This window comes from Lepus europaeus, chromosome 17, assembly GCF_033115175.1.
Source record: "Lepus europaeus isolate LE1 chromosome 17, mLepTim1.pri, whole genome shotgun sequence".
In the NCBI taxonomy this organism is placed as follows: Eukaryota; Metazoa; Chordata; class Mammalia; order Lagomorpha; family Leporidae; genus Lepus; species Lepus europaeus.
The window spans coordinates 11294300-11318428 of record NC_084843.1 but is presented as its reverse complement, the minus strand read 5'-3'; the positions used below and the strand labels follow the sequence as shown (position 1 = coordinate 11318428).

General features: G+C 56.2%; 1 protein-coding gene across 1 annotated transcript; it reads right to left on the bottom strand.

The window, feature by feature from the left end:
* Positions 1 to 1467: 1467 nt before the first annotated feature.
* On the bottom strand, positions 1468 to 22430 carry SFXN4 (sideroflexin 4). Its single transcript, XM_062214751.1, has 14 exons — positions 22302 to 22430; positions 21096 to 21161; positions 17995 to 18069; positions 16162 to 16188; positions 16023 to 16077; positions 14759 to 14784; positions 14320 to 14373; positions 14181 to 14237; positions 12605 to 12670; positions 11424 to 11502; positions 10515 to 10630; positions 4776 to 4861; positions 4212 to 4329; positions 1468 to 2415 (listed from the first exon to the last, which is right to left on the bottom strand). Exons 1-14 carry the CDS (start codon positions 22338 to 22340, stop codon positions 2338 to 2340), a joined length of 942 nt encoding a protein of 313 aa, XP_062070735.1. The 5' UTR covers positions 22341 to 22430; the 3' UTR covers positions 1468 to 2337.
* Positions 22431 to 24129: the final 1699 nt, after the last annotated feature.

The following is a 24129-nucleotide window of genomic DNA, read 5'->3' as shown; positions in this document are numbered from 1 at the left end:
CTCCAAATCTGACCCCAATCAAAAGGAAAAATCTTTTTACCAAGTGCACAGACTTTTGGCCGCCCCTGTGGCCACTCGACTTCGCCCCTTCTCTCCCCTGCTCCGCCCTCCCAGAGCTGCCTCTGCGGCTTTGAGCCTTCGCTCCCTGGAACTCCCTGGAAGAGCGCCTGGAAGCCGGACTCTGTCACCTCCATCTGGCTCTCTGCGTTTTGTTTGGTCCGAGCCTGTGGCTGCACCAAGCCACCTGGCAGCTCCTCCTTACCGATTTTGTCTCTTTAGATGGCTCTGCAACTCCTTTGACCCAGTCTGGGAACAGCCATCATTCTGGCCAGGGACAAGGGAAAGGCACGGGTGCGGGTGTTGGTGACTGGGACTAGGGTACTTTGAAAACATTCCTCAGTACTTGACGTTTGGGTGCGTAACATCCAAGGGCAGTCGTGATGGGCAGCACCAGGCCCTGCTGTGGAGGCTTGGCTGGCAGGCTTTTGCAATAGTGTGGTCAGGACTAGACCCAGTATGGGAAATAGGGTGAGAGCACATAGCAGGAACCCCTCATTCAGTACCGTGAATCTTGGAAGGCCTCCTGGAGGCAGCAGTCCGCGTCCAAGGAGAACCTGAAGGTAAGCCGAACAGCTTGTATGAAGGCCCAGAGAAACCACAGCCCCTGTGAGGAACTGGGTACAGACCCAGGGTGAGGAGAGCAGTGGCAGAGGCCAAGGCCCTGGTCTGCCGGGGGAGGGATCTGGCCTCACTCCTGACAAGGAACGCCACTGAAGGCCTCTAGCAGGTGTGCCTTGGAAGAGCAGGTTGGTGCGGACTGAGGGACCCACACACGACAGGAGGGAGTCATACCAGCAGGGGGTGCTGTTGCACTGAGCCACATGGCCGCAGCGGCCACCCGGAGTGAATTCCCCGACTTGACTACATCAGGCCTGAGCTAGAGCGTGGGGGAGGGATGGGTTCAGGTGAGGCCAAGGATCCTGACGCACCTGGCTAGTGGTGCTCTCCGGAGGTGGGGGAGAGCTGATCACCTTGGCTGCGTGCAGCTGGAGGTATTGTGGATGCCACAGCAAAAGCCCAGGGAGCAGGCTGAGGGTGGCAGTGTAACACCATGGTCAGGGGTAACAGCAGGCCAGCAGAATGGGAGATGGGCCAAAACAGCCAGCGACAGACAGCTCTAGTCTGGCTGCGAGGGGGGTTTTTTCTGACTGACTTGAGAGGCAGACAGCTCCCATGTGCTGGTTCGTTCCCCAACGTCAACAGCCAGGGCCAGGAATGCATTCAGGACGCCAGCGTGGGTGGCAGCGGCCTGATCACCACTCACCACTGCTGGCCCCCCCCCCTCCCCGGGGTCTGACCCCAAACACTCAGGTATGGGACGCGGGCACCGTAACCACCAGGCTAAGTACTTACTCTGGGCTCCTTCGATAGGGCAGGTGACGACAGCAATTTATTTAATATTTTTTATTATTATTTTTACTTGAAAGGCAGAGACAGAGCAAGATCTTTCACCTGCTGGGTCATTCCCCAAGTGCCCTCAACAGCATGGGCTGAGCCAGGCCAAACACAGGAGCCAGGAATTCACCAAGTCTCCAATGTGGGTGCGGGGACCCGAGAACTGGAGCCGTGACTTGCTGCCTCCCAGTGTGCACCTTTTTTTTTTTTTTTTTAATTTAAAAAATTGTAGCGGTTTATATGACACTGGGAAGGAGGCAGAAGGAGGCTGGGACCAGACAGGAGGGCAGAGCAGAGCAAGGCCCTGAGGAGAGAAGGCCCAGAGCCTGGGGGAGCGCTGACCTTGCAGGGGACGGGCTGGCTGTGGGTGCAGGGGGTTTGCCGATGGGGTACAAGGACACTACTGCTCGTTTGCCTTGGCTTTCACGGTGGGAGGAACCAGGGTTATCTGTCAGTGAGGAGAGAGGAGGAGCTGGGGGCAGGTGGCACAAGATTTTTGGAGCTGTCCAGAATCAAGTAGCTGAGTGGGCAAGTAGGAGCGTGTGGGCTGGAGGTGCCCGCTGGGGTTCACCATGTCCCTCTGGGGATGAGCGATCAATTTAACGCGTGTGTCCTGCGCACGCTGGGCCCTTCGCTTGGTTTTTCCAATTCTCAACTTGCAGAAGTTTATTAGGAATTTCATAGTATCTTTTCCCAGGCCAATTCTTCCTTCGTCCCTGGAGGGTGTCAGGCCACCTGCCTGTCACTCTTCCGGCAGCCTCAAAACCCCAGACACAGCCGGCCAGGCTGCTGTCTCAGCGTGGCATGGTCGAGCACCTGTCACGGGCACCTGTGGGGTCTCCGGGAGTCTGCTGGCAGCTGGACGAGCAAGGCCCAGCGCCCCTACACGCCCCTGTGATAGAAGACTTCCGTTTCTTCAGTTGACGACCGGATGTCCTCCTCCAGCTTGGCGCTCTGGATCTGAAACCCAATCAGAGTCCTCAGAGTCACAGGAATAAACTCCCCTCCTGAGAGCAACCACCTCACAGTCTTTCTCAAGGATGTCTAAACTATGACAAACAGATCACCTTTAAAAAAAATGTATTTATTTAGGGGCCGGCACTGTGGTGTAGTGGGTTACCCCAGCCTGCAGTGCCAGTATCCCATATGGGCACTGGTTCGAGTCCTGGCTGTTCCATTTTCAATCCAGCTCCTTGCTAATGGCCTGGGAGGGCAGCAGAAGATGGCCTAGGAGCTTGGGCCCCTGCATCCATGTGGGAGACCTGGAGGAAGCTCCTGGCTCCTGGCTTTGGATCAGCTCAGCTCCAGCTGTTGCAGCCATTTGGGATGAACCAGCAGTTGGAAGACCGCTCTTGTTCTCTCTCTCTCTCTCTCTACCTCTCTCTCTAATTCTTTCAAATAAACAAATTTTTTAAAAAGTTTATTTACTTATTTGAAAGGCACAGTGACAGAGGAAACACACACAGAGAAATCTTCCATCTGCTGGTTCACTCCCCAAACAGCTGATCTGGGCCAGGCAGAAGCCAGGAGCCTGGAACTCCATCTGGTCTCCCATGTGGGTGGTAGGCACCCAAGTACTTGGGCCATCTGCGGTCGCCTTCCTAGGTGCTTCCAGGGAGCTCGATCGGAAGCAGAGCAGCCAGGACTGGAACTGGTGCTCTAGCCGGGGATGCCAGCATCACAAACGGCTTTACCTGCCACGCCACAGCGCCAAACTCTCATCTGACTTCCAGTGGAAAACTTCAAATGCAAACAGAGGCAGAGCAGAAACAACAAAGCCCCATGTGTTCACGGCTGCCGTGACCATGAACAACCTGCCGATCTTTCAGCAAGCGCCTCCCACAGAGGAACCAGGTGTTTTCTTGAGTGTCTTAAATGTTTTAAAAAAGAGAGGAGACTGGATCCCAGCAGCTGGGCATCGCCCAAGCTTTGAAGCCTTCTTGTGAAAGGGCTAGCCTCGCCTCACACAGCGGGGTGCTGATGCATTCACAGTGTTTTATGGGAAGACGGATTCGTGTTGCACTTTCATTGCAACAAGCCATGCTCAAAGAGCAGGCTTGAGGTCTTGTTCTAAAATCTCAAGGAGATGCAGCCCCACCCTGCCACCCCCACGGCACGGACAACGATTGTCTAAAATAATCCAAGGCTTCTACACTATATGCTGGCAAAGTCACCCGAATTAATGATTCTACAAACCTAAGCCTCCAGAATTTACGTTCTGAACAAGATCATTCCATTGGTGTAAACGCTTCTGAGGGCATTCCTACTTCTAACAGTAGTGAGAAAAAAAGGCACTGGAATTTTCAGCGAAGAAGTGCCCGAGATGGCTAATACGGCAGCATCAGCGCCGTCCTGGCCCTGGTACCTCCAGGCAGCAGGACCACCGCTGGCTTCAGCTGTCTGATAAGGAAACAGCACATGAGCCGTGCTGAGCGGGAACCCCGGCTGTCTGACTCATCGTAAATCATATCAATTACCCGCAGTGCAGTGCTGTCCAGGCTCGCAGCTACCAGCCCCACGCGTGTCCTTAAATTGCAGTTAGTTGAAAATTCAGTTCCCCAGTCCCACTAGCTGCATTTCAAGGGCTCGGAAGCCACATGTAGCTAGCAGACATCTGGTCAGCACAGAGAATGTTCGCCTCACTGCAGGAATTTCCACCAGATAGGGTGCTGCTACAGAACTTCATGGGACATCTAAAATTTCTCCAATAAAATATCTGTCAGACTTTTCTGTCACGCCCTGATGGGGGCACATACCCGGCCGACCTGGGGAAACATGCTGAAAGAAACCGGCACCATCAGCCCCATGGTCAGGATGGTACAAGACAGCTTCAAGGACCACAGCGACGACGGGTGTTTCAGGAAGAACTGGGTCCTGTAAGAGACAAGGTAGAGCTCACAATGGATGAGGATGAACATCTCTGGACCGTCCCTGGCTGGCCTTTGGCGCCAGCGGTACCCAATCCCACTCGCACGCACGTGCAGGCCTGAGCCTCGGCTCCCACTCAACCCCCAGCCAGGCAGAAGAGAGCTGCGCAGGCCGAGTTTTGCTCAAGGTGGGTCAGGCACGGCGCTGAGCACTTCACACACATCTGTCCAGTGGGTCCCCAAGCCTTATGAGGTCTGCATCGTTATCACGCACGCTCCAGCGGTGCCGGAGCCCGGGGCCACTGGGCTGTGCACATCTGGCGTCCTTGTCTGTCCCCTCCCTTGGAGGAGTAACCACCAAGCTTACTGCGGTGAGCTCTTCCGTGCCGCCTGCCGGGCTCAGAATCTAGCAAACACTGAACCCTTCCCCAGGGAGCTGCGTGTACCTCTTACCGCTTGAAAAAGTACGTGAAGACTTCAGGAATAAGCGCCGACGTCCCAAACAGCACTGCCCTGGATAGCGCTGTTTCTCTAACGGCCTAGTGGAAACAAACGAAGAGGTTCAGTGAGCCAACGTCCAAGGATCCGGCAGCTCACACCCGAGACACACACACCAGCTCACCCTCCTCCTGCAGGGGAATCACACACAGCCTTCCCAGCGTACAACCTGCGAGAGCGGTAGGGGAGGAGGTACCCCCACCTCACCCTGCAGCAGGCTCCACCAGGCCGCCAAGCACCCCAAATAAGCTCCCCGTGTACCCACAAAGCACAAGCCAAGGCAGTCTCCCCACGAATCCCGGTGCAGAACCACACGGTGGTCTCCTTGGCAGACACACTGGTGGCACCCCTGGGTCATTTTCTCTCAGCCCAGGGCTCTGCCACCGGCCTCCTATGCAGAATGGCTCCCCAGCAATCCCCAGCCTAGTGGAGCCCAGCCCTGAGCACCCTGGTGGGGCGTCTGGCCCACGAGGGTCTACCTGTCTGTCCTAACCTTCACAGGGGTAATGAAACTGAAGTGCCACCAAATGCTGTTTGTACCCATCTGTACTTACAGCACCTCTGCTGTGCGTGAATCCATATGTAAACATTAAACTCTAAACACTGCTTTAACTCTGAGAGGCAGAGATGGGCAGACAGAGAGAGAGAACTCCCATCCACTGGTTCACTCTCCAAACGCCCATGACGACCAGAGCTGCAGCCAGCGGTCAGGAACTCCATCTGGGTGTCCCGCATGGGGGCAGGGACCCAGCCAGTTAGCAGGAAGCCGGAACTGGAAACAGAGCCAGGACCTGAACTCGGGTACTCCAGTGTGGGACGTGGGCATCTTACCCGCCACGCCACACACCCGCCCCGGGACCCCAGGCATTCAGACGTGGAACTCACGGTAGGAGTCCCGTGCACAGAACTGTGCACCCTTGAGGGCCACGTAAGGGCCATTGTGGCTATCGAGGGGCTCCCGTGTTAACCTCAGAAGCCAGCCCCGGGGAAGGCACGGCTCCACACACAGCACAGTGCTCTGCTCACGGCCAACAGGCACCACTCCCTGGCCTGCCCCAAGCTCCAGTCCTTCCATGCCAGCCTTGGCGACTTGGCCACGGCCTGCCCACCACCCGGTACCCAGCTCTGCTCACAGCATGGCCAGCAGACTGGAGCCAGACGCCACCCCTGTGCTCTTCCCTCGGCAGTGGGTGCCTTTCACCCGTAAAGACAGCTGGAGCCAGGGAGCGCGGTTTTCCCAGGCGGCTTCAGGAATGCAAAGAGCGGCCTAGCGGGCGTGTTTCCTCCAGGCTGTGTCCCATGTGCAGGGGCGACATCCCCAGGGGATATCCGTCTGCAGGAGACACCGTCAGACGCATCCCAGCATGCAACTCGGTGGGAAAACCACATCAGCTGGCTTCTTGAAACCAGGTCAAAGGTGCCCTGTTACAATCAGATATTGCTGGCTAAACGCACTTTCTGAAATTCTAGCCAAAAAAAATAAAGCTTCGATGACAGGGAAACGATAAAGGGACGCGTGTGCTTGTGCACGGCTGGAGACACTTTATTCTGAAGAGAAAGATAAACTTTGCTTTTACTTTTGCTTTTAAAAAAAGATTTATTTATTTATTTGAAAGAGCTACACAGAGAGAGGAGAGGCAGAGAGAGAGAGAGGTCTTTGATCTGATGGTTCACTCCCCAGATGACCGCAACGTCCGGAGCTTCGCCGATCCAGAGCCAGGAGCCAGGAGCCTCTTCCAGGTCTCCCACATGGGTGTAGGGGCCCAAGGACTTGGACCATCTTCTATGCTACCCCAGGCCAGAGCAGAGAACTGGACAGGAAGTGGAGCAGCCGGGTCTCGAACTGGCGCCCATATGGGATGGCCAGGGCATTAACCCACTGTGCCACAGCGCCAGCCCCCTTTTTCTTTTTTTTTAAGGGCAACTGTCAACTCTTTAAACCGGGCCTCCTGCTTGGGATATTCCTGCGGGGGAGACGGACTCCAGAGCCATTGGCCCACCAGCGCCAGGCACCCGGGGGGGAAGGGATTCCCACAGGGACCAGCACAGCGCCCAGCAGACGGGCAGGTTGGTGGGGCTGGGGAGCCCATGTGGACCCAGCGTCTGCACTCTCTGCTCTTGGGCTTCCTGCAAGTTCATGGCCATACTCACAGCCCGAGGTCAAGACGGAGATGATGCAAAATGCGCACGAACACACACACATACACAGTGTCCACCTGGAGAGTGGCCAGTCCACACTCAGAGCAGGTGTCCACCTCCTGGGGAACGGACAAGCAAAATGCAGCATGTCCACGCCACGGGGTGTGACTCGGCCGTGAGAGGAACACACGGCTGCCTGGCAGCACAAGACGGGGAGCCGCAGAGAGCGCTGCCGGCCCCAGACAACTACTGCACAATGCTCTCAGATGAAATTTCTAGAAAAGGCCAAACTAGGGCGACACAGCAGACTGAGGCCTCCCTGGGGCTGACTGAACAGGAAGAGGGGAAGGTTTAGGGGATGACAGCGTCCTAAAATTGCACTGTGGTGATGGCCGCACAGTTTATTTTGGCTAAAGTTCACCAAACTGTACTCTTACAGTAGGTGGATCTGACAGTATGTGAATTACACCTCTATAAAACTTGAAAAACAGTCTCTCTTGTGGCGTATGGGTAAGCCTGTATCAGAATGCCTGTCTAAGTTCCGACTGCTCTGCTTCTGACCCGTCTTCCTGCTAATGCTCCGGAGAGGCAGCAGATGATGGCCAAGCACCTGGCTCCCTACCACCGGTGGGAGAGCCAGAGGCAGTGCCGGGCTCCTGGCTTTCCAGCCCCAGCTGCTGCAGGCATTTGGGGAATGAACCAGCAGGTGCAAGATCTCTCTTTCTCTTTCTCTGCTTGTCAAGTAGATGAAAATAAGTAATAAATACTTTAAAATTATGTGTCTCTTTAGGGTGATTCTTTAGGCCTAGAACCATCATTTCAAACTGAAACATATTTTCTCTCTGGTGCAATGTCTCTCTTGTCACTTATAATTATTGCATCCCTGTTGTAATTAATTGAGAAAATGGAGCCATGCGACTATAGATGGTGCAGCAGAAACACCGCGGCCTGCACCGATGGTTCATCATTCGGCTCTGTCTACCAGATTCTGAGGTGAATAAGGAGTGTACAGGCATGGAGTGAGCAGGTGAAATGAGGTCTTGGGGCCAGTGCTGTGGCGCAGCGGGTTAAACTCCCGGCCTGCAGTGCCAGCATCCCACATGGGCGCCAGTTCAAGCCCCAGCTGCTCCACTTCCTGTCCAGCTCTCTGCTATGGCCTGGGAAAGCAGTAGAAGATGGCCCAAGTCCTCGGGCCCCTGCACCCACGTGGGAGACCTGGAAGAAGCTCCTGGCTCCTGGCTTCAGATCAGCTAAGCTCCGGCCATTGCAGTCATTTGGGGAGTGAACCAGTGGATGAAGGACCTCTTTCTCTCTCTGGCTCTACCTCTCTCTGTAGTTCTGCCTTTCAAATCAATAAAATAAATCTTTAAAAAAAAAAAAAAAGAAAAGAAATGAGGTCTTTCCTGACCTCCTCCTGCACCACACGCCACGCAGGAGGACGCCAGGTGGCTATGGACATTGCCCGGTGTGCCGACCCCAGGGGAAGCCGGGCTCCCTCTGCCCGGTGTGCTGACCCCGGGGGAGGCCGGGCTCCCTCTGCCCCGGTGTGCTGACCCTGGGGGAAGCCAGGCTCCCTCTGCCCGGTGTGCCGACCCCGGGGGAGGCCGGGCTCCCTCTGCCCGGTGTGCCGACCCCGGGGGAGGCCGGGCTCCCTCTGCCCGGTGTGCCGACCCCGGGGGAGGCCGGGCTCCCTCTGCCCCGGTGTGCCGACCCCGGGGGAGGCCGGGCTCCCTCTGCCCCGGTGTGCCGACCCCGGGGGAGGCCGGGCTCCCTCTGCCCCGGTGTGCCGACCCTTGGGGAGGCCTGGCTCCCTCTGCCCGGTGTGCCGACCCTGGGGGAAGCTGGGCTACCTCTGCCCGGTGTGCCGACCCCGGGGGAAGCCGGGCTCCCTCTGCCCGGTGTGCCGACCCCGGGGGAAGCCGGGCTCCCTCTGCCCGGTGTGCCGACCCCGGGGGAAGCCGGGCTCCCTCTGCCCGGTGTGCCGACCCCGGGGGAAGCCGGGCTCCCTCTGCCCGGTGTGCCGACCCCGGGGGAGGCCGGGCTCCCTCTGCCCGGTGTGCCGACCCCGGGGGAGGCCGGGCTCCCTCTGCCCGGTGTGCCGACCCCGGGGGAGGCCGGGCTCCCTCTGCCCCGGTGTGCCGACCCCGGGGGAGGCCGGGCTCCCTCTGCCCCGGTGTGCTGACCCCGGGGAGGCCGGGCTCCCTCTGCCCCGGTGTGCCGACCCCGGGGGAGGCCGGGCTCCCTCTGCCCGGTGTGCCGACCCCGGGGGAGGCCGGGCTCCCTCTGCCCGGTGTGCCGACCCCGGGGGAGGCCGGGCTCCCTCTGCCCGGTGTGCCGACCCTGGGGGAAGCCGGGCTCCCTCTGCCCGGTGTGCCGACCCTGGGGGAGGCCGGGCTCCCTCTGCCCCGGTGGGGCTGTGCCACGCTGCTTCGTGCCATTTGCAGCAGGCTGCCTCACACGTAATTCTGCAGCTACAGCGAGAGCAGAGAGCTCACTTGCGGAAAACATGACTGAAGTCTACACCCAAAAGGAAACGACCAGTCTATACCAGCTTCTTACAGCTGAATGCACACAGAAGCAGAAGAGTAGAGTCCTCAATCCTCAGTAACAAACTGGCCCCTAATGATGAGTCTAAGAGAATTTGCTGTTGGGTGGAAGGGAGGGCGGGGGGTTGCAGCGCAGGCTGGGAGTGGGGGTGACCGAGAGGGACGGACCTGGGGACGGACCTGGGGACAGACCTGGGGACAGACCTGGCTGAAGCCGATGAACAAGATCTCCCACTCGGGTCAGCGCTGTGGTGAGCGGGGTCAGGTAAGCCAGCGCCTGTGCCGCCCACATGCCATATGAATGCTGGTTCCTGTCCCAGCTGCTCCACTTTCCATCCAGCTCCCTGCTAATGCACCTGGGTAAGCAGCAGAAGATGCCCCAAGTGCTTGGGCCCCTGCATCCATGTGGGAGACCCGGATGGAATTCCGGTCTCCCAGCTTCAGCCTGGCCCAGCCCTAGCTGCTGTAGCCTTTTGGGAAGTGAACCAACAGATGGAAGATCTCTCTCTCTGTAACTCTGTCTTTCAAATCAATAAATAAAATCCTAAAAAACAAACAAACAAAAAACAAAAAAACAACTCCCTCCCATAATGGTTTCATAGGGCAGCTTAGCGCACGTGCACAGTGTTTTCATCAAACACTGGTCTACGTGTTGCTGGGGGTGACTCCCCAGGAGCCACGGATCCCACCCCGGAGTACATAGCAGGTTTCCCAGAGCGCCCGGCCCTAAGTACTCCCAGCTGGCTGGGCCCAGAAGGAGTGAGCCCACCCTCAAGGTAAAGCCCTGAGCAAGGGTGCGCCTACATCCCAGCCGCTCTGCTCCCCTGGGGAACGCAGACTCCAGCGCCATCTTTGAAATGTCAGGTGCAAGACCCAGGCTCTCCTCCCACACGGGGGAGGACAATGAGGAAGGGTCAAGGGCACACACAAGGCTGCCACCAGCTCACCAACAGGAGAGGCCATCCTTGGCCCACAGGGCCAGCAGCTGCAGCTCCGCCCAGTCCCCTACCTTTCTCCCGGCTCTTCGGGACAGGCCTATGACATTGCCTTCCTTGTCCATGACCTCAATCCCTCGAGCGGGCTCAAAACTTCGGGATGCAAACACGTTTATTCCACTCACTTGGGCTGCAGACGTAAAGAGATGAGCAGGATGCGTTTGGGCCCAGCAAAGGGACATCTTTTGAGGGGCCTGTCACTTGTAGCCACCTTCCCCTGATCTGAGGGTCACCCACCACAGGCTGCCTCCTGATTAGAAATGCTGGCCCTTGGTTCTGACTGTGGCCCAAAGCCCAGCCTGGCTCCTCGACGGCTTCCAAGTGAAACCCCAGAGCCCTTGAAATACAACCTCGTCTTGGCGCAAGCTCCCGTGCCCACGTCCCGCACCCCAGCTTCCCCAGCTGCACCACTGACGTCCCTCAGCCCGCTCTTCAGACGGCTACGATTCCCACACCCAGGCCTGGAGCACACTCAGAATCCTCGGCAGATACCTACGTCACTTCCTGTGGCGTCTGGCCACCAGGCTGGGAGCCCCACAGCACCACGTGCTTGCCATGTGACCCTGGGCCAGGGGCTTCCCTTGCCTGTGTCTCGGTCTTCTCATTTCTACAAGGACTGAGAACACGCCCTGCCTGTAAGCGGCTGGCAGGATTCAGTGAGACAAGGTATGCGGACGACTGGGCCGGGGGATCTTTCAATGTCACTTGCATTTCCAGGTGCCTGGTGACCCCTGGACAAAGGGGACACAAAGTGTCACCTCTCAAACCAGAGCTCTAATCCGGGCCTGGAGGCCCTGGCAGGCTGCGAATGTTGGTTGTCATTGGTGACAAGGTGGCCAGAGGACCCAAGTGTCCCTGAGGATGGGGGAAGCTCAAGAACCCAAAGACAAGCCCAGGGCGTGAGCCCCAGCCCTTGCACTCACCGATAAAGATGATAGGCAAGGCTCTTCTGATGAACAGGTTATCCAGGGGGTACTTCATTTGGGCCAAATGAGGGATTAACTAGAAAACAAGAGAGAACGAGCATTAATGCCTGGGACAAAAGTCCAGCTGAACACACTCAACAGCACAGCGCCAACCCCGACCTGGCTCCTGGGACGGGCCAGGGCTCTCCGGTCATGCCCAATTCTTGCCACAGGAGGCACTCTCCCCGTTCATCCGAGGGGGGAACAGGGGCTCAGTGCGGTGGTGAAAGTCGCCCAGAGTGACAGTGGGGATGGGTTTGAGCCACGATGCGGACTCAGGCTGGCCTGCATTTTAGCCATTACAGCTTCCTGTGTCCAAAGCCACATACAATCTGCATATCATCGTCATGTAGCATAAGCTAACTTTTACACAGATAACAGTACTGCATACAGTTGTCACTGGGTACCCGAGAATGCCTCGATCCCAGGACGTTCAAGTCCCTTGGACAAAACGGCATAGTGGAGGCTGGCACTGTGGCCCAGTGAGCTAGGCTGCCGCCTGCCACACCCCCATCCCATATGCACACTGGTTCGAGTCCTGGTTGCTCTGCTTCTGATCCAGCTCCCTGCTAATGTGCCTGGGAAGCAGCAGACGGCCTGAGTACTTGGGCCCCTGCACCCATGTGGGAGACCAGAGTGGATTTCCTGACTCCTGGCTTCAGCCTGGCCCAGCCCCAGCAATGCCATTTGGAGAGTGAACCAGCTGGTGGAAGATCTCTGTCTCTCCTTCTAACTGTGCCTTCCCAATAAATTTTAAAGAATGGCATAGTGTTTGCATAGAAACTGCATACATCCCCATCTACTTTAAAACATCTCTGGATGACTGATAATACCTTACACGTTGTGATGCTTTTACAATGCAAGTAGCTTTTATATTGTGTGGTTTAAGGGAAAATTATTAGGAAAAGAAGCCTGTGCCTGTTCGGTACAGTCTGAGGCATAACCGTGGATATGGAAGACTGGCTGTATGCGCCTAGAAACCTGGAGTATTAACCTGGTTATCTGGGGTGACACGGTGACAGGTGATCTTCATGTACTTCCTATTCATACATTCTAGGACGTAAGGTAGACTTGCAATCAGAATACAGCTTTTTGATGCTGAGGAATTAAAAAGATCCATCAGAGCTTAAAACACCTACCCCAAAGAAGGCTGAAGAAGCAAAGGCTCCCGTCCCGAGGAAAAGGCTCTCCACCGGATGGCGACTCTAAGGAGGAAGAAAGGTAACCATCGGGGCTGGCGCTGTGGTGTGGCAGGTCAAGTGGCCACATGTGCCGGCAGCCCAGATGGGCACTGGTTCAAGTCCCAGCGGCTCCACTTTTGATCCAGCTCCCTGCTAATGCACCTGGGAAAGCAGAGGAAGATGGTCCAAGTCCTTAGGCCCCTGGACCCATGTGGGAGACCCAGAAGGAATTCCTGGCTCCTGGCTTCATTATGGCCCAGTTCCAGCCATTATGGCCATCGGGTTGTGAACCAACAGATGGAAGACCTCTTTCTCTCTTCCCCTCTCTCTATAACTCTGCCTTTCAAATAAATGAATAAATAAATAAAAAAAACTATTTAGCATAGGCCACAATTTTGTCCAGCAAGAATACTTTTTTTTAAAATGCAAAAAGAAAAAACAACAAAAACTCCAAAAGAAATACAAAATGTGAATGAGACATTTCCCATTTGAGTAAAGATTTTCTTAAATAATTTTTATTCAGAAAAACAATTATAAATTGAGGTAATGAGGTAATGGTTACTTCTAACAAGCAGCACACGATTCACACAGTTCTGTATCGAATGGTCAGATCCTTTGATCATTGTTTACAGTCCTTGTCTATCTCCCTTACACACCAGGGTCTTTTACTTTCTACTTCTTGAACTCCTTTTCTCTTTTTAATTATTTATTTATTTAGGGCCAGCGCCGTGGCTCAACAGGCTAATCCTCCGCCTTGCGGCGCCGGTACACCAGGTTCTAGTCCCGGTCGGGGCGCCAGATTCTATCCCGGTTGCCCCTCTTCCAGGCCAGCTCTCTGCTGTGGCCCGGGAGTGCAGTGGAGGATGGCCCAAGTCCTTGGGCCCTGCACCCGCATGGGAGACCAGGAGAAGCACCTGGCTCCTGCCTTCGGATCAGCATGGTGCGCCGGCCGCAGCGCGCCGGCCGCGGCAGCCATTGGAGGGTGAACCAACGGCAAAGGAAGACCTTTCTCCCTGTCTCTCTCTCTCACTGTCCACTCTGCCTGTCAAAAATTAAAAAAAAAAAATTTTTTTTTTAATTTATTTGAAAGACACAGTTACAGAGAGGCAGAGGCAGAGAGAGAGAGGTCTTCCATCTGCTGGTTCACTCCTCAAATGGCCACAACAGCTGAAGCTGGGCCAATCCAAAGCCAGGAGCCAGGAGCTTCCTCCAAGTCTCCCACGTGGGTGCAGGGGCCCAAGGACTTGAGCCATCTTCCTCTGTTTTCCCAGGCCTTAGCAGAGAGCTGGATTGGAAGAGGAGCAGCTGGGACTCAAACCAGTGCCCATATAAGATGCCGGCACCACAGGCAGAGGCTTAACCAACTACGCCACAGTGCTGGCCCTGATTTGTTGAACTTCTATTTAGTAGAGCATCAAGCCTTTGACAATAACATCAATGGGAAACTTGTTATCTCAAAAATTTTAAAAGTAAAAAGAAAATTTTGAAAAGGAAGAAAACGAGAGAGCACCACTCTGGCCGTGATGATACGCACGTAACTGGCGTTTCCGTTGATGAAGTTGAAGGCTGAGGTGTAGGCGTACAAGGATACCTGCAGAGACACAGGCACACGCGTCACATCCTGGTGCCACACACAACAGAACAGAAATCGCGACCCGGGTACCACTGCGTACCTGCGGTAAAATCAGGGACTTCAGTCCCCTCGCTGGCATCATCGACCAGAACACCTGAAGAAGACAGAGGGGGAGGAGTTACAGACGCTTGGGGGGTGGGAGAGAGCCGCTGGCCAGGAGAGAAAGGCCCGGGGGGCAGCAGTGGCGAAGCCGGGGCCGAGTGAGTGCTGTCGGGGCCCTGTGGCCACCCAGGGGCCCCACCAGGGCCCAGGTGAGGGGACTTGGGGAGAGCAGGTATTGGACAGTACGTGGGCTTGAGGCCGGCAGCACCTCTGAGCTCACTGACCCCCTCTATGGTGCTTTGCACGTAGTAGGCCTTCAAAACAAAGGGTGACCTGGTGACCTGGCTAGGGCCGAGGGGTGGGGGCAGGGTGGACACAGGAGCAGCAGACAAGGACACAGGAGGGGCACACGGGCAGCTGCCAGGCAGCTCACTCACCATGGGCGCCGTGAAAGGCAGGAAAGCTGGCAGGGAAGAGAGGAGCCGTCAGCGACGGTGGCTACTACAGCACTGGGCACTGCCCAGCCACAGCCCCCACCCCAGCCTCGGGGGGCACGCGCCTCCAGGGACACTCTACTCATCCCTTTATTGTCTGATGCACGTGGCAAGGCTAAAGCAGCACAGTGAGAAAGACCTCCCCCGAGGCCTCTCCTGGGAAGTAGGCGCAGTTAACCCGCACTTGCTCACCCTTCCAGGAGAACCTTCAAACCCACGACCAGGATACACACAGATTTTCTCACACACACATGGCCCTAATGGCACAGGCGAGATCACCATACACCACTCTGTGCTCTGCTTGTTTCTGGTAACACCAATTCCATAGCACCCATCATGGAAGTAATCGCTGTGTTCAGGGGTCCTGACGGAGCAGGGCGGGACTCACCCCGGGCCTGGCTCCTCCTTTGCAGAGCCCAGATCTTACCGCAGCACAGCACTGGGCTCTGAGCTCCCATGCTGCTCTCCACTGTCAACTCCACTCCCCTTAGCCAGTATATCTTTTTAAATTATTCATTTATTTATTTTATTTTATTTGAAAGGCAGAGAGTCAGAGACAGACAGAGATCTTGCACTCACTGGTTCACTCTCTGGCTGGGCCAGACAGAAGCTGGGAGCTGGGAACTGAACCCAGGTCTCCCATGTGGCTGGCAGGGACCTAACCAGCTGAGCTATCACCTGCTGCCTCCCAGGACATTAGCAAGAAGCTGAAATCTCAGGAGCAGAGCTGGGACTTAAATCCAGGCACTCGATAGGGGGTGCTGGTGACTCAAAAGGTGTCATAACCATTGCACGAAACACCCACTTTCTAAGCTGAGCTTTTCCTAATTCATCATCAGAAATCCCCCTGGGTGGGGGGGGGGGGCCGGCGCTGCGACATAGTGGGTAAAGCCGCCACCTGTAGCACTGGCATCACACATGGGCACTGTTTCAAGTCCTGGCTGCTCCACTTCTGATCCAGCTCTCTGCTATGGCCAGGGAAAGCAGTGGAAGATGGCCCAAGTCCTTGGGCTCCTGTACCTGCATGGGAGACCTGGAGGAAGTTCCTGGTTCCTGGCACTGGGTCGGTGCAAGTCCGCCCACTGTGGCCAATTGGGGAGTGAACCAGTGGATGGAAGACCTCTCTCTCTCTCTCTCTCTCTCTCTGCCTCTCCTTCGCGGTTTCCACACCCTCCCTACCCACTTCTGAAAATCAGAGGCAACTCACCCGCAGGCCGGAAGAGCGCGGGGATCAGCTTGCTGCTGTCGGGATGCACTGTTGACTGCAAGAGGGCAGATGCAAGGTCAGCGGCCGTGCGGCTCTGCTGCTTTCGAGAAAGCTAAAACGCAGGAAGGTTGAGACTTACCAGACTCCGCTTCCACGCTTCTTGTACCTACAGAGAGGAAAACCGAAGAGCAGCTTTGAAAGGCGGCTGGGCAGGAAGCGCCTGCGGGTAGCCCAGCTCCACCTCCCACAGCAGGAAGGCAGGAGCTCTTCCCTACCACGTGGGTGGAACAACTACAAGCCAACGTGCAGGGCTGGCATCGCGGAGGAGCAGGTTAAGCCGCCAACGGCGACAACAGTAGCCCGTGGTGCAGCCCCGATGGCTACTCCGCTTCTAGCCCAGTTTCCTGCTAATGCGCCTGGGAAGAAAGTGAAAAATGGCCTTCAGTCCTTGGGTCCCTGCCAGCCACGTGGGAGACCAGCATGGAGCTCCTGGCTCCTGGTGTAGACCTGGCCCAGCCCTGGCTGTTAGGGCCATCTGGGGAATGAACCAACAGACGGAAGATCTCTGTCTCCCCCTCTCTCGGCTGCTCTACCGTTCCAATAAACAAAATCTTTTACAAAAAGTGGATCAATAAAATGAATTAATGAACTAACAATAAGCAAACAGATGCTCCGCATAAAGAAACTGAGCAGGACATCCAACAGTGCCATCTGCAGCCCTGGAGAGGACCAGCCCCTAGCAGGCCCCTCAGAGGAGCCTGCACCTGGCTCAGAGAGGGCTGGGTGCCGACAAAGACACCACGAGCCACGTCACTTGCAAGAGAGCCACGTCGTTGGCATGGAAGCCCAGGTGAGTTCTGAGAAAAACCAAGTGAAACCTGCGAGCCTGCCCCAGGCTGCCCCGAGGGCCTGGTGCTTGTGAGCTCCACCAAGCTGGGAAAGCCGCCTCCATGTCCACCGGTTCTGCACCCACCAAGTCTGTCAACGGCGGATGGAAGATATCTGAAAACACACTGCGTGCTGAGCGTGCACCGACTTGCTTTCCTTGTCATTATTCCCTAAACAACGCAACACCGATCTACACAGAATCTACTCTGCGTTAGGTATGTGAGTAACCCAGAAATGAGTGTGTGCATGTTATATGAAATACTATGACTCCCCTTCTCCCCCAAAATTTATTTATTTGAAAAGCAGAGACAGAGACAGGAAGGGAGAGGGGGAGAGGGAGATCTTCCATGCACTGGTTCACTCCCCAGATGGCCACACAAAGCCAGGGCCTGGCCAGGCCAAAGCTAGAAGCCAGGAGCTTCATCTGGGTCTCCCACATGGGTGGCAGGGACCCAAGGACTCGAGACATCCTCTGCGGCCTTCCTAAGTGCATCAGCAGGGAGCTGGATCAGGAGCAGAGCAGCCAGGACTGGAACCAGCCCTCTGATACGGGATGCTAGCGTCATAAGTGGCAGGTTAACCCACTGCACCACAAACACAGGCCCCACTATGCCATCTTATATAAGGGACTTGAATGAGCATCAGTGGGTTTTGAAATCTGCATGGGAGTTTTGGCGGGGGGAGTTGGTAGCTGGAGCCAATCCCCCATGGCATTCAGGGGACAAGTGTACTTGGTACTTGCTGTGAGCAGCTGGGCACACACACGACACTGCCTGGAGTGCAGGACAGGCTGCGACTGCAGAGGCCTGCCTGAGTTCTGGAGTCTGCCACGGGCTGCAGGAATCAGCTGTGGAAAAGCCCCACTAACATCCACCGCAGGGAAGGACGCCTGCTGCACCCGGTCTATGGAACAGAATTCTAACTCCACTGTAAAATCTGACCCCGGTTTGAAAAGCTGTCGCCTGGGCCACGTTGACAACAGCCAGATTAACAGCCAAGCTCCACCTGGCTTTGGCAGGGGCAGGCAGAACTCTGGGGACGGCCACGCCCCGCCGTGACCGGGCACCAGGCACACAACACGTACCCTGTGGTCTCCTGAATCAGGCCTGGAGGCATCGTCACTGGTGAACAGCAGCTGCCTTGACTTCTCTATCTTTTCCTGCAATCACAGAATGGAGAAATCAAGCAGCGATGTTACCACAGTTCAGACAGATCCACAAGCTCATTCACCCGCATGCGCCGTATTGGAGCTGCACACCAGACATCAAGGCGACCCCCAGCCTGGGGCTCCCTCCTCTGGGGTCCCCGGAGCAGGGTCCCCGTACTGCTGAGACTCAGAGCTCCCAGCGTCCTCAGCAGCTGCTGCAGGATCCCCTCTGCTGCTGCCTCTCCCCCCTCTCTGATCTCACTGCCTCGGAAGCAGCAGGCACCTCCACCCCTCGGTTGTGTAAAGCACAAATCTGTAATCCCTTCTCCCTTACTCAGCACCACAACCAATTCCCTTTTCTCTCTTCTCTTGACAAAAAAAATAGCTAAAAAAAAAAAAAAAAAAAAAATTGGGGCCAGTGCTGTGGCATAGTAGGCTAAGCTTGGGCCATCTTCTACTGCTTTCCCAGGCCATCAGCAGGGAACTGGGTCAAAAGTAGAGTAGCTGGGACTTGAACCAGTGACCATAAGAGATGTCGGCACCACAGGCGGAAGTTTAACCCGCTATGCCACAGTGCCGGCCCCATAAATAAATCTTTAAAAAAAAGTCAAAGAAAAAAAAAAATCAAAGAATGAGTACACACCCTAATCCTCCCACCCAGACCCTCATACCCTAGTCTCACCCCTTCCCCGGCCCTCAGAGGTGGCCACCAACACCATGAGGTATCAGTCCATGTCTGCACACTCCATATACACACACGTGTGGACACTGCCAAACGTTTGTGGAAAAGGTGTATTATGAAAATCTATGGAGCTGGCTCTGTGGTATAGCAGGTAAAGCTGCCGCCTGTAGCGCTGGCATCCCATATGGGTGCCAGTTCGAGTCCCAGCTGCTCCACTTCTGATCCAGCTCTCTGCTATGGCCTGGGAAAGCAGTAGAAGATGGCCCAAGTCCTTGGGCCCCTGCACCCACGTGGGAGACCCAGAGGAAGCTCCTGGCTTCAGACCAGCCCAGCTTCAGCCACTGTGGCCAGCTGGGGCTTGAACCAGTGGATGGAAGACCTCTCTTTCTGCCTCTCCTTCTCTGTGTAACTCTGACTTTCAAATAAATAAACTTTTTTAAAAAAAGAAAAGAAATCTATGTATGGATTACAAGGGTTTTTTGGTATCAAAATAAACTTAAAAAAAAAATTCTGTATTTTGAGAGGCACGGAGGGCACATGAGTTCTCATCTACTGGCTCGTTCTCCAAACGCCCAGGAGCCAGGGACTCCATCCAGGTCTCCCAGGTGAGAGGCAGGGACCCCAACGCTCCCAGGGTGTGCATCAGCAGGAAGCTAGAACTGGAAGCAGAGCCCAGACTCAAAGCAGACACTCCAATATGGCAGCATCTTAGCTGTCGTACCAAACCCCCCCCAATACCTTTAACTCCATTTTCCACCAACTGCTTAGAGTACCCTCATACCTGAACACACGTACCCATAAACAAAGTGGTTTTGTGATAATTTATATAGGTGCTATCATTTTTTTTTTTTTTTGACAGGCAGAGTGGACAGTGAGAGAGAGAGAGAGAGAAAGGTCTTCCTTTTACCGTTGGTTCACCCTCCAATGGCCGCTGCGGCCAGTGCGCTGCGGCTGGCGCACCGCGCTGATCCGAAGCCAGCAGCCAGGTGCTTCTCCTGGTCTCCCATGCGGGTGCAGGGCCCAAGAACCCGGGCCATCCTCCACTGCCTTCCCGGGCCACAGCAGAGAGCTGGACTGGAAGAGGAGCAACCGGGACAGAATCCGGCACCCCAACCGGGACTAGAACCCGGTGTGCCAGCGCTGCAGGCGGAGGATTAGCCTAGTGAGCCGCAGCGCCAGCCATGTGCTATACTTTATATATCGTGCTTTTCCCACTATATATCACAGACTTGTTTTTCCATTTAACATTGTGAATATCACACGCTTCTGTTGAATATTACATTGATAGCTAGTTCATCGCTTTGAACAGCTGGTGAGCATTCCACCGTAAGAATCTTCCACGTACTGTTCGCTGTTCCCCACAGATGGGCAGATGGGTTGTTCTTTGCTTTTCCCCACGGTACAAGGCAATGAGAAACTTATTGAAACAAGTCCAGAATGCTTTGCCCTAAGGGGCAGCTCCTCTCCAGCCCCGAGCCACAGCCAGTTGAAAGAATGACGGTCTGATCACTCCCCACGCGGCTACCAGAGGGACCCTCTGTGGCACAAGCCTGCTGCCCCACAGATACCAGGGTCAGACAAGGCCCTTCAGGATCCGCCTCGGCCCCCTGCATTCAAAGCCCCTTGTCTGGGGCACAAGCTCTCCCACCCCGTGCTCTGCTTGTGGTCCCGTCTCCCTGATGTGCCTGCCCTGCTCCTCCTGGCTCAGCCCCCACCCAGAGTCCCCCCAGTCCCCTTAGCGCCCCAGCAAGCTTTGCGACCAGTGCATCTCCCAGTGTTCAGAAGATCTGTGCAGATTCGCTGTTAATCACCGGGCCCTGGCCTGGGCTTGGTATTACCTGTTAAACAGATGTACCCATTCATTTGTCACCCTTCCAATCTAACCCACTCATTCGAAAGGAACAAACACATATTCTGCAATTTCAAAAGCTTTCAAAAGGGCCACACTCTTCAAATTTCAAAATAAATGAGACAGGCCAGCTCTGTGGCATAGTAGGTAAGCATCTGCCTGTGGCGCCAGCATCCCACATGGGCACCAATTCGACTCCCGGCCTGGCTGCTCCTCTTTGATCCAGCTCCCTGCTGATGGCCTGGGAAAGCAGGGGAAGGGGGCTCAAGTGCTTGGGCCCCTGCACGTGTGTGGAAGGCCTAGAAGCAGCTCCTGGCTCCTGGCTTTGGCCTGGCCTGGCTCAGCTGTTGCAGCCATTTGGGGAGTGAACCAGCGGATGGAAGACCTCTCTCTCTCTCTAACTGCCTCTCAAGTAAATAAAATAAATATTTAAAAGAAAACAAAGAATATTTGTTTAAAAAAATAAAATAAAACGTGAGGCTCGTTATCTCAGAAGACGATACTCACAACGGAAATGACCAGATTTGTAGGGTCTAATATTTCTGTCCACTGGAGAAATCTTCGAACAAAAGACTGCAGAGGAGAGCATCAGAGAGGTTAAAGGCAGCAGGAAGACAAAGTCACACAGTAACAATACAGTCCCCATGCTTTGAGAACCTGCTAATGCCCGGTCTTAGGATTGGCCTTTTGCCAGAATCACCTCCTGGAACCCGTACGACACGCCCATTTCCCAGGTGAGAAAGCTGAGGTACAGACTCAGGCCACACAGCAGGGGCTGAGCAGTCTGTGTGCTCTCCACCGCCCAAGATAAAACTGCTGGGACCTGTGTCGTGGCACAGCGGGTTAAGTATCAGCATGTGACACCCTCATCCCACTCAGAGTGCCGGTTCGAGTCCTGGCTGCTCAGCGTCTGATCCAGCTCCCTGCTAGTGCACCTGGGAAAGGATGGCCCAAGGGCTGGGGCCGCTGCAGCCGTGTGGGAGACGGGGATGGAGTTCAAGCTCCTGGCTGCTGTGGCCATCTGGGGAATAAACCAGGGATGGAAGATCTCTATCACTCTGCCTTTCAAATAAACAAAAACAAATTTTAAAAATGCACCTGGGCTCACTCTAAGGCGCACGGTTGGTTCCACGCTGGAAGCCCTGGCTCTACCCGGCACCCTGGGCTCCCCTCCGTCCTCAACTGCAGAAGAAACCCAGGGGCAGAAAGGCCAGTCAGGGAATGCCCAGGGCGGGGTTCTGGGCCGGAACTGAGCTGCACCCAACATTTCCGAGCCTCTGCACCCAAAAAAAGGGACGCGAAGGATCTCGGGAACGTCTCCCCATTGCACGCTGAAGCTCTCACGCTCCCGCCTGCTGGGCTCCCGCACTGTTACCACCCAGGCCGACAGGTGCGGCCGGGGCTACTTCCGCTCCGCAGGCGGCTGCCCAAGGACTGGCGTCTTGCTCGGCCCCCAGGGCGGGGGCTGCGGCTCGAGGCGGGACCCGCAGCTGGGGCCGACACCTGAGGCCTGGATCTCTCCGCCCGGGCCACAAGCAGGGTGACCTTGCGGCGACTCGCCCGGAGCAGCTGCTGCAAGTCCCTTCGCCCCCTCCAGGGGCCGGGCGGTGCGCGCCCCAAAGCCAGCTCTGCGCCGGGGAGCGCGCGCGGGGCGACCCCGTGGCCTGCCCAAGGTCGCCGGGCCCGCCCCAGCCCGCACGCCCCGGGCCGTACTTGGTGTTCGGCGATCCAGAAGCGCACGTTGGGCTCCATGCAGCCTGCGGCGCCGCACTTCCTCCTCCTCTTCCGGGAACCTGCGCGGTGGCTGCGGTGGTTGTGGTGGCCGCCGCCGCTAGGCCGGGCGCGGAGGAGGAGCCGGCGGCGCGCCCCGCCCCGCCCCGCGCGCGCCCGCTGCTCCGCGTCCCCGCGCGATCGCGCCCCGGGTTCCAAGGGCCGGGCGAGCCCACGTCTCCCGCAGGGCGAGATCCCCCAACCCTGCTGAGCCTTGCCAGAAGGTTCGCCTTGCCACCCCTGCCAGGATCCTGGATAGGGCACGTGGGGCCCCGCCCCCTGCTCCCCTCCCCTGCACGCGGGTGGGAGAGCCCACGCCTTTAGAATTTCCCTGAAAACAGCTTCGGTTGCCCATCAAGTTCAGTGTGCACGGTATTGGGTACAATCAGGGCTGCTTACGTTAGCGGCGCATCCCGGTGAAAAATTTTTATAAGTGCTGCTTATAAAAATTATTGAGAATTTTAAAAACGCAGCGGCAGAACATGAAACCACGTGTGGGGCCCGGCTGCCAGTGCCGTCCCTCAGCCCCACGGTTTCTCCGGTGTTGGAGCAAGCTCTGTGCTTTGTTGAGGACCAGGTCAGGTAAGACTGACTGGTGACCCGGAGGGAGCTCTAGTCCCTGGCGTGGCTGGGCCAGGCTGTTGGGGACCTAGGTCTCCACATGGATGGCAGGGACCTGACTACTAAAACCATCACCTGTGCCTCCCGTGGACATTAGCAGGAAGCTGGAATCCTGAGCACGGGTAGAACTCCAACCCAGGCCACCTGATACGGCCGGTGGGCATCCAATGGCAGCTTAACGGCTAGGCTAAATGCCTGACCCCAAGTGAGGGCTGTGGTAGAGGAAAATGAGCCTTCCCTCCTCCCCTCGCCCCCTCCCCCGAACGGATGTCTGTGTGCATTTGAATTCACCGAAGGCAAAGGGTGCTTAGGGTGTCCCAGGGGCCTCTGGAGCCCTGGGCTGGGGACTAGCGCACCGCTTAGCATGTGACCCTGGCAAGTCTACATCTCCAGGTCTGTCTTCGCATCTGTAAAATGCAGACAGTAGCTGCACACATCCGGGATCTTGCTGAGGATCAAAGCAGACAGAACATGGTGGTGGTGGGGGGAGGGCCTGACAGTGCTGGACACCAACAGCCGGCCCCTCCAGGAACCTGCAGCCAGCTCAGGGTCATCTCCACTGACCTCCTGCTCCTACATTCGCTCTCACCGTTCTCCAGGCTTCCAGAGCTCAGCTCCTCCCCCACAGCTGGGTCACCCACCCCCTTCTCAGGGTTCCCCTCACTCTGGGATTTAGCACACTGGCTTGCTCTGTTGCCTCTGCCCTCAAGTTTGTCTCAAATCCAGCTCAGCTGGCCTCTCTGCTTCCCCACTTGGGACCCTTGGGCTCTTTTTTTTTTTTTTTAAGGTTTATTTATTTGAAACTCAGAGTTACAGAGACATGGTCCATTTGCTGGTTCACTCCTCAGGTGGCCACAACAGCCAGGGCTGAGCCAGGTCAAAGCAAGGAGCTCCTTCTGGGTCTCGCACATGGGTGGTAGAGGTCCAAGCACTTGGGCCATCTTCTGCTGCTTTCCCAGGCCACCAGCAGGGAGCTGGATTGGAAGAGGAGCAGCTGGGACATAAACCCGTGCTATGTGGGATCTGCCACTGCAGGGAGCAGCTTAACCTACAATGGCACAGCCCCAGCCCCTCAAGCTTACTCTCGCCTCAGGACCTTTGCACTGGCCATGCCCTCTGCCTGAAGTCTTTTAAACTCCCATCTCCCTCC